This window comes from Narcine bancroftii, chromosome 7 (genome assembly GCF_036971445.1).
Source record: "Narcine bancroftii isolate sNarBan1 chromosome 7, sNarBan1.hap1, whole genome shotgun sequence".
NCBI classification, from domain to species: Eukaryota; Metazoa; Chordata; class Chondrichthyes; order Torpediniformes; family Narcinidae; genus Narcine; species Narcine bancroftii.
The window spans coordinates 7,238,040-7,248,271 of record NC_091475.1 but is presented as its reverse complement, the minus strand read 5'-3'; the positions used below and the strand labels follow the sequence as shown (position 1 = coordinate 7,248,271).

Genomic DNA, 10,232 nt, shown 5'->3' with positions numbered 1-10,232 from the left:
CCGGATTTTTGGACTTCTACTGTACCAAAAATGAGAGGAAGTTATCGTGGGATAGAATTTAATTAAATTGCTTTCCTGCATAATAAAATTAAATACTTTACCACTGGCAAAACAAGCATACCAAGTTCTGTGTTCTCCTCCACATTCCTGTAGTATTTAACAAATTCTTCGTTTTCATCTGGTGAGAACACTTTTGGTTCCACAAAGCTCAGCAATGAGTAGAGTTCATGAAGATTGTTCTGTACCGGTGTTCCAGTCAACAAAAGTGTGAATCGTACTGAAAACTAGCAAGAACAACTCAATCACTAATAAGCACGTTTCTATTATTTTATACATTAAAATGTTGGTACAAAATTCAAAAATGATGGATTTAAGGATGTGGCATTCTCAGCAAAGGTGCCAGTTGTATTAAAAGAGTCTTACAGTTTTCAGAGTTTTATACAGTAGAGAGTTCTGGTTCTTTAACCGATGGGCCTCATCCACAATCAGAACACTCCAGTTAAATCTGGAATTGATACAAATATGTTAGCTTAGTTGAAGATAAATTAAACTGATATTTACTGATAAATATTCTGATTTAAATTAAACACAAATTTCACAACATTTGGAATTCTTTGGGTCTTGGAAAGCTGTATAAAATTTGATTTTGTGCTTTCCACATAGGGACTGTTTTCTTTGGCCTGAATCGAAAGGTATTGTTCTGCTTGGATTATATTTTTGTACCATATTCTGTGTTGGCTAGGCACCAGGTAATATAGTTCAATCAAAATGGTGACTTAAAATTGACTACTTTAATAATATTAATATTAATATTAAAGTAGTCAATTTTTGTGGTAATAGAAACATCCTTATGCAGTTATTTTATCATCTCTTCAACATCCACTGCTCCATATTCAAGATGACATTAAATTTCATTTTAAAGGCACTTCTGGCAATACACCTCTAATAAAATGGACCATGTTGACTTTATCTGCAATGTTTCAGGTTCACATTTCACAATATAAATGCTAAGAGCCATTCAATCCATTGATCTGATTCTACATCATTCTCTTTGAAACATTAATTCCTTCTTGGAATTTAAATTGGAGGAACACCTTGGCTGTCTCCAACCAAACTGCATCAATATTGACTTATTCAATGTCTGATAATCTGCATGCCTTCTTTTCTCCCCATCCTCTTTGCTTTCTCTCATCCCTTTAACCACTTTCCCCTGCCTGATATCCACACCTCCTTTTTTCTATCTCCCCACTCCCTTCCTTTCTTATCAAACAGCATCTTTCTCAGCTTTCTCTCCCCTTCCCCCCCACCTATCACCTCCTATTTTCCCTTTCCCACCGGCTTTCACCATCATCCTATGCTCCTTCCCCCACCATATTCAGGCATTTGCCTATCTCTGGCATCTCTGATGAAGAGCTCAGACCCAAAAGGTTAACAGCCCTACTGCTTTCCATAGATGCTGGAAGCACTTGAGTCTTTGACCTGCAATGTTAACAGTAATGTTTCTCCAGATGTTACATAGCCTGCATTTACTTTTTTCTTACTGGTGTGTGAATGGCCAAACAACAGTCTTTGCCTGTATAACTGCCAACTACAACCAGCATGGTTCAATACAGCACCTCATTTTAAAGTGCCCAAATGAAAAGTGTAAATACTAGAAAGACATTTTTTTGCTTCCTATTAAAGCAACATGAAAATTACAATTTCATACTTCAGTGACAAAGTGACTTTAATAACCAACCACACAACTTTACCTACAATATAAATAAAATTTCTTAAAAATAAATACAACTAATTTAAAAAGTAACTCACCTTCTCAAAAATGAAGCATCTTTCAGGCAAATCTAAAGCAAACAACAAATGTTTATCATTTTATCAATAAGTTTCTTTGCATTCAATCAAGAAGGCTACAGGCATACAGTATGTCCAAGCCATTAACAAACCTGTACAAGTTTTGTATATTGTGACCATCAAGTTTTGATAATACAAAACTATTGCTTAAAAATTATGCAGATTGGTTAATTTAATACCAATACAGTAATTTCTTTTACACGCCTCTACTGAACAAAATTTCACATAAAAACTTAGTTTTGTAATTTTAAATCATGTATATGAATTAAACAATACAAAGACAAAAATTAGCCTAAGAACACGGATAATGAGTTGTCATTATTCAGTCTTACATCATATAAAGATAGTGTGATTAATGATTCTGCAAACTACAGTGTATTGAAATGGATGTTTGTTATCACCTCATATGTGGTGAGAAGTACATGAAAATTTTCCAGGTCTTGTTGCAAAGCTATTCTTGTATCTTTGTCTCCAGTATACACAACAAATGAAAGTTGTGGAGCAAATCTGTGGAATAAATTAACTATTATATTAGTGGCTAAGTACGAGTCTGCTCCAATGGCATACTATATGGCTATTTGCTCATTTTATCCATATTAATTATAAAAGGAAAATTTTAAAAATAAACAATTCAAATAGCACATCTGACTATTAAGTTCCAAAACACTTTGATGTGCAGTCAGCCTTATAATGTTGGAAATACAACAGACAATTTGCCAGGTAAATTTTTTTTAAATATATTGACTAATATACTGGAAAATCCTCTGCTCTTCTTAAAAATAGTATCCTCAGAACTGCACTGGATTAGAAGGCATATGGCCATCTAGATTTAACTGAGCTGTCTGACCCTATTAAAAACTTTTTAATAAGCTGACCTCAGAATCAAGAGTTGCATTGGTAAAGATGTAAAAACCAAGTCACCTTTTTACATTATTTTATGATAAGGTTTAGTATATTCTGACTAGAGGGAGAGAGAAAACAGAGAACCTGAACAAGATTTTGTTAAGGATTTCCAGTGTGCAAGAGTTGTGTTATTTCACGTGCATCGCAGAGTAGAATTTAGCAACATCTATAAGCCAAAACAATAGGCCAAGTCAATCTTGTTGGAGAATGGAAGGAAACTGCCAGCATTAATCCATGCTGAGAGAAATGAATCCCATCAGTGGCACTGCTGCAAGTCCTGAATGAGCTGAGTGATGGATACAGGCCCATTTGTCTCTGCTTCACGTGGAATCTGCTTCTACTTTCTATGGCAAACAGATCTTGCTGACAATCAGAATCCCAATTCATCTGAACATAGAGTTTCTACCTTGAAATGAAGAAAAGAGCTACTTTTTTTAAAATCTACATTGTTGTTTTAATTATTTATTCACAGACTTTGAGAGATAAGGCTGTACTCCCCACATATTGCCCAAGCATGCTGAAGTATTTCAGCGGCTAAGGACCAGATGCCTTTGAAGATTCACTGTCTCACAACCAAGCTCCACAATTGGATTCAAGCATCCAAACCAGATAAATGCTGGCATGGGGGAGAAGAGTTCACGCTTAGGTCTACATTGATAACCATACAGTCCATTATTTTTAGGAAATAATGTTTATAACTGTGGTTTGGACAATGCTTCAAATATCAAAAATATTTGTAGCACCAACATTCTCGATGCAATCCACATTGACATTTTCCAATTATGCGCCTTCTAACTGCAATAAAGAACCATTAAAATTTTCATTGAAGTCTGGGCAAATTAAAACTATAGGTGATTTTATACAACACGGAAAACCACAATTAGTGCTGAGTGCTTGGGCAGCTAATTATCTTTAATTATCTGCAGCTTTACCATTTTAATAATTTTTCAACCAATGTTTGGCACAGGATTAATAAGGAAATGTGTAAAGAGCAGAAGCAAGAAAATGAGGGAAACTGACATTCAAAGTAACCCAGGAACAAGAGAAATACTTAATTTACCCTTCCAATTCTTCTGTCCAATTCTTTACTACTGACAGTGGGCACAGGATCAGGAAAGGACCTTTCTCCTTTTGCCTTCCAGTTAAATAGAGAAGTAAAGATATTGACTGGAAAAAAAAGGAACAGAATTGTCACAGTGAAGTTGGTCCTCAATGAATCTCATTTATCCATCATTTTGCCTATACGAATCAAAAATCCCAACATCTTAAAGTTTACCTTCTCATACTTAAACCTTTCATGCCTCTGCTCTGCTGCTCAGATTCTAGTCCTACAAGTTGTTCAATACCACCTTGCACATATTGTTAATCACCATCTGCACCAATCGAGTCCAGACACTTCAGGCCCCACCAAGTTCAACAAAGACTACAGAGCAAAGATTTCGGAGGCAAATAAGAAAATAAACCTTTTAATGATTTTGCTTTAGTTTAACATTTATAAATATCTAAATGATTGTTTTAATTTTTATGTTATTTAGAGGGTGGTGAAATTTTGGAATTCACTGTTGCCAAGGTTTGTGGAGGTTCTCTTTGATGGCATTTAAAATAAACCCATAGATTTCTGGGTATTAAAGACAACACAGGGAAATAGTGTATGAGATTAAAAAATCAACCTTTATCTTATTTAAAGGGAGAGATGGCCCAAGAGGCTGGCTATCTTACCCTTGCTTTTTTTTATGTTCCATTTATCTAACCAATGTAATTACTAAGTTTTGTGCAGGTTATCTTACCTGACATGTTTTACCAAGACCCATCTCATCTGCAAGGATGCTGCCATGTTGAATAGTGTGGCAATGAACAAGCCAATTTAGGCCATTAAGTTGGTAGGAATGGAGATTTATACCTAAAAGAAAGCATAAGGCTAGTAATACCATCCCACATATGCTCAGGTACCACCTAAAAGAGGTAAGTTGATGGGAATTGCGCACAGAGTTAGAAAAAGGGAAAGTTAGTTGGAGCTATCATAGTTAAGACCTTTTATGTAGTTCTGATTTTGGGACAAGCATGTGCATAAATGATGGAGGAAAATAAGAAAAAATGTTCCCGTTGTTGATATTTTCACATTCGAGATAGGAAAAACTGTGACAATAATTTTAAAGGTTTACAAAAGAACACAGAACTTGCTCTGTCGTTCAAGATATTGCGACCAAGCAATCACCACACGATGCAAGGTAAAGGAGAGGAGCACCTCCATGAATAATAGAAAACCGGAGATTATGAAAAGGATAAGACAAAACACATCAAAAGGTATCAAACCTATTGTACAATATTTTAGTTTTATTTGACCACTCAGTTGCTTTGACTGTTGTCTGTTTCTACCTTTTCAAGAACTGTTTCTTTTCAATGGCTATATCTTTCAATTTACAGCAAACATATTCACACTACAAATAATACTCTCTAGAGCACAGTAAAATGCTGCACAGAAAAGATTCAATAAACTGTTATTAATGGACATTTACTGTTCCCATTCTATCACTTCTGATCTTTTTCTAGACATAAGCCTTTAAATCTGAAAGTGCAGGGCTTTTAAACATTGCACAATCCAATCTTCAAGACAAATCAGCGCCTGATTAATTAGGATTCACGATTTACTCATCTTTGGGCACACCGTATTATCTTTCACACCCACCCAAGGAATCTGGTGAGGGTTCAGTTTAACAGCAATCCAAACAAAAGACTGCACCTCCAGCAATGCTGCATTTCCTTAAGTCGGGAGATACCTGTGCTTAACCCTCTTCATTTTGAAAGTTTCAAGTGCCAGCAGCTGAAATTCGTGTGTCCGAGTCCTCAGATCCATACTTTGGCTTGGCTTCGCGGACAAAGATTTATGGAGGGGGTAAATGTCCACGTCAGCTGCAGGCTCGTTTGTGGCTGACAAGTCCGATGCGGGACAGGCAGACACGGTTGCAGCGGTTGCAGGGAAAAATTGGTTGGTTGGGGTTGGGTGTTGGGTTTTTCCTCCTTTGCCTTTTGTCAGTGAGGTGGGCTCTGCGGTCTTCTTCAAAGGAGGTTGCTGCCCGCCAAACTGTGAGGCGCCAAGATGCACGGTTTGAGGCGATATCAGCCCACTGACGGTGGTCAATGTGGCAGGCACCAAGAGATTTCTTGAGGCAGTCCTTGTACCTCTTCTTTGGTGCACCTCTGACATGATGGCCAGTGGAGAGCTCGCCATATAACACGATCATTCTGGAGATGTGACCTACCCAGCGCAGTTGGATCTTCAACAGCGTGGATTCGATGCTGTCGGCCTCTGCCATCTCGAGTACTTCGATGTTAGGGATGAAGTCGCTCCAATGAATGTTGAGGATGGAGCGGAGACAACACTGGTGGAAGCGTTCTAGGAGCCGTAGGTGATGCCGGTAGAGGACCCATGATTCGGATCCGAACAGGAGTGTGGGTATGACAACGGCTCTGTATACGCTTATCTTTGTGAGGTTTTTCAGTTGGTTGTTTTTCCAGACTCTTTTGTGTAGTCTTCCAAAGGCGCTACTTGCCTTGGCGAGTCTGTTGTCTATTTCGTTGTCGATCCTTGCATCTGATGAAATGGTGCAGCCGAGATAGGTAAACTGGTTGACCGTTTTGAGTTTTGTGTGCCCGATGGAGATGTGGGGGGGCTGGTAGTCATGGTGGGGAGCTGGCTGATGGAGGACCTCAGTTTTCTTCAGGCTGACTTCCAGGCCAAACATTTTGGCAGTTTCCGCAAAACAGGACGTCAAGCGCTGAAGAGCTGGCTCTGAATGGGCAACTAAAGCGGCATCGTCTGCAAAGAGTAGTTCACGGACAAGTTGCTCGTGTCTTGGTGTGAGCTTTCAGGTGCCTCAGATTGAAGAGACTGCCATCCGTGCGGTACCGGATGTAAACAGCGTCTTCATTGTTGAGGTCTTTTATGGCTTGGTTCAGCATCATGCTGAAGAAGATTGAAAAGAGGGTTGGTGCGAGAACACAGCCTTGCTTCACGCCATTGTTAATGGAGAAGGATTCAGAGAGCTCATTGCTGTATCTGACCCGACCTTGTTGGTTTTCGTGCAGCCCAGAATCACAGTGCGGCTTTCGCGCAAACAGAGGAACTACTGACATGGTGTTTATTACGTCGAACTTTATAACATTACTTTTTAGGTTAAAAAAAATCGGTTTTCATTTCCCTACACTGAAATGCATTTTTCAGACTTTTTAACCATTTAAAGAATCTATTAATATAATTTTAAGAATGTTTTACTTCCATCAATAGTGATCTTAGTGGCATATGCTGTAACACCATTAGTAGGCATGAATCCCAATAGATGGTGGAACACGCACCACTTAGCATATTCTCCCAATTAGCCCAACTCTCTGTCTTCTGCTTCTTTGGACCACTGGTCATTAGCCCCTCTTCCACTGGCACCCTGCCCCAGGAATTAACTGAAAATTTACTGGGTCAGGGTCCAGTGGAAAAGGAATACTGTCTGAATGCTGGCGTCAAATGACATCATTTCACGCCTGGAATTAACTGCTTCTACCCCTACGCATCTCCCTGTGTTGATAAAACTAGTGGAAAAAGGACAGCAGAAAGTCACCTGTTTGCAGTTGAAGGTCGAACACTCCAATCCCTGGGGGGGGGGGATGAGTGGTGTTCAGTGGAAAAGCAATTAGTGTCCCAGTTAAGGGTGGCCTAGTGGAAACGGCACAAAGGGCTTCCAATCCCGGGATAATGTACAGCCAATTAACTGGGATGCCAGTTAAAAAGGGGCTGTAGAATATGACAGATGCTGGGTTAACTGATGTACAATTCTTCGAATTGTTGTTCACTGCTAAACAATGGACACGGATACACAACCAAGCAGAAGAAATGGTTCCTGAATCAAGAGAATATATCCCCAGCCACTTGCTTTATAATCATCAGATTGAAACTGTTTTAGTGTCTTTATTTGTGGAGCAGTGATAAAGGCCAGTGGGAAGGGCAGATGCATTTTGATGCAGAAAGATATAAGCTGAATATTATAGGATTGAAACACTGTTAACTTTGCACAAGCTTACAGAACAATAGTGGCCAAATTGAGTTCAATTTAACCAAAAAATTGTGAGACAACCTTGGTAAATTAGTACTGTTCTGAGGAAAGATTAAAAACCTGAAACATTAAACTACCGTACATACTCATGTAAGCGTCAATACTATGTAATCGTTGACCCCGTTTTTTTGCCTGAAAAAGTGGTCCAAAAATTCAACGATTAAATGAATATTGACAGTATTTCACTCTCCACAGGTACAGCTGCCCTGCTGAGTAGTTCAATTATTTTCTGTTTTTATTTGTTTTTTAAGTTCCAGCATCCATAGCTTTTTGGTTTTTCCATGATTGACTGAGGGGATCTACGTTAATGCAATCATCAAAGATTAGAAGTTAATGATAGGTGTTGACCAGGAAAGTGACAGCACCAAGAGCTGGAAGTGGGGAGGAGACATGTGGTGGTCCTGCACACACTAAGGTTTGGCACAAAGGCAACTCATTGTAAGCAAAGAGCAGGGACAGGGTTAGTGTTATAATGACACAAAGAACTTTACAAACTTATATATATTTATTTATATATACAAATACTTGTCCAGCATATGTGTTGTTTGTCTGTATGTGTGCTATATCTGGTTGTGTGTCTGCATGTTTTGCATCAAGGACTGGAGAATGTTGTTTCATTGGGTTCTACTGTGCAATCAGGCAACAATAAACTTGACTTGTAGGCACAGAGGCTGAATCAGGTCGGGGGAGCAAGCACATGCTGATCAGGGGAGGAGTTATTAATGCAAATAGAGAAGGGCTTCAGGCTGCAAATGTGGGTGCTAAACAAGGATGGGGTTATTATAAGCAGGAAGCAGAGGAGGGGGTAGTTCAAGAAATGAATGGAAGAGAGGTTTAGCACATGTTGGAGGGGTGGGGGTTCAACATTGGCACCAAATTTGAAAGATCATTGTGAACACCCAAGCTGAGGAGTGGGGACAGATTCAGTGTGGGGGCCAATAACTGGTGGAGAGAGGAGGTTCAGAGAATGAGGGAAAAAAAGCAGTGCAGGCAGAGCTGAGGATGGGATGGTTCATGACGGGTTTAATGAGGGTAAGTGGGGTGAAATACAAGGAGTGAGAATTAACAGGGATTGAAGAGTATAGTGGCGTTGAGAAGGGGGCTCGTGGTGTTGGTGAGAAAGGTGTGGGGGATAAGGGGGGCGTGGGGATGAAATGGGATGAAGGAGAGTTGAGAGGGTGTGGTGAGAAGGGGAGCAGGGGGAGATGGGGAGTGCAAGGGAAAAGGAAGGTGAAGGGGAGATAGGAAGTCAGGGGGAGGGGGGGAAGGAAGGGGGGGAAGAGGGGGGGGGAGGGGGGAGGGGAGAAGGGAGAGGGGGGAGGGGGGAGGAGGGGAGGGGGGAGGGGGGAGGGAGGGGGGAGGAGGGGGGAGGGAGGGGGGAGGGAGGGGGGAGGGAGGGGGAGGAGGGGGGAGGGGGGAGGGGGGGAGGGAGGGGGGGAGGGGGGGAGGGGGGAGGGGGGGAGGGAGGGGGGGAGGGGGGGAGGGGGGAGGGAGGGGGGAGGGGGGAGGGGGGAGGGGGGAGGGGGGAGGGGGGGGGGAGGGGGGGGAGGGGGGGGGAGGGGGGGGGAGGAGGAGGGGGGGGAGGGGGGGAGGGGGAGGGGGGGAGAGGGGGGGAGGAGGAGGGGGGGGAGGAGAGGGGGGGGAGGGGGAGGAGGGGGGGGGAGGAGGGAGGGGGGAGGAGGAGGGGGGGGGGAGAGGAGGGGGGGAGAGGAGGGGGGAGGAGGAGGGGGGAGAGGAGGGGGGGGAGGAGGAGGGGGGGAGGAGGAGGGGGGGGGGAGGAGGGGGGGGAGGAGGAGGGGGGGGGAGGAGGGGGGGGGGGGGAGGAGGGGGGGGGGGAGGGAGGGGGGGAGGAGGGGGGGGGGAGAGGAGGGGGGAGAGGAGGGGGGAGAGGAGGGGGGAGGAGGAGGAGGGGGAGGAGGAGGGGGGGGGAGGAGGGAGGAGGGGGGGGGGAGGAGGGGGGGGGGAGGAGGGGGGGGGGGGGGAGGAGGGGGGGAGGAGGGGGGGGAGAGGAGGGGGGAGGAGGAGGGGGGGGAGGAGAGGAGGGGGGGGAGGAGGAGGGGGGGGGGAGAGGTGGTCCCCCCTCTCTGGTGAGGCGCCACCGACCTGTCAAGCCCCAGCTCCTCACATCCTCCGCCACAAACCGCTCCTGCGCTGCGGCCCGCGGGCCGGATACCCGGCCAAGGTTCTGCAGGAAGTGGGACATGATTTACTCTCTCGAGCAGCGGACTCGGAAAAACTCCCAACTACTGGTCCTCCAGCGCTGACAAGCTGCGCCCTGCCAAGAGTGACCCTCGGCCTCACGTCCTGGGCTCGGGTCAGAGCACCGGGCAGGCTGTGCGCATGCGTCCTCCTCCTACCGCGATTGGCCAGAACCTGAAA

General features: G+C 43.5%; 1 protein-coding gene across 3 annotated transcripts in view; it reads right to left on the bottom strand.

Moving 5' to 3' along the window:
* The window catches only part of chd1l (chromodomain helicase DNA binding protein 1-like), a 71,893-nt gene extending 61,698 nt beyond the window's left edge, over window positions 1-10,195 (bottom strand). For all 3 annotated transcript variants that reach the window (XM_069888729.1, XM_069888730.1, XM_069888731.1), the window contains exons 1-7: window positions 9,957-10,195; window positions 4,539-4,651; window positions 3,812-3,918; window positions 2,250-2,355; window positions 1,810-1,841; window positions 424-505; window positions 122-284 (exon numbers count right to left, since the gene is read on the bottom strand). In XM_069888729.1, coding sequence (XP_069744830.1) covers window positions 122-284; window positions 424-505; window positions 1,810-1,841; window positions 2,250-2,355; window positions 3,812-3,918; window positions 4,539-4,651; window positions 9,957-10,056 — 703 coding nt within the window. In that variant the 5' untranslated portion in view covers window positions 10,057-10,195. The remainder of the gene's footprint in view (window positions 1-121; window positions 285-423; window positions 506-1,809; window positions 1,842-2,249; window positions 2,356-3,811; window positions 3,919-4,538; window positions 4,652-9,956) is intronic.
* Window positions 10,196-10,232: the final 37 nt, after the last annotated feature.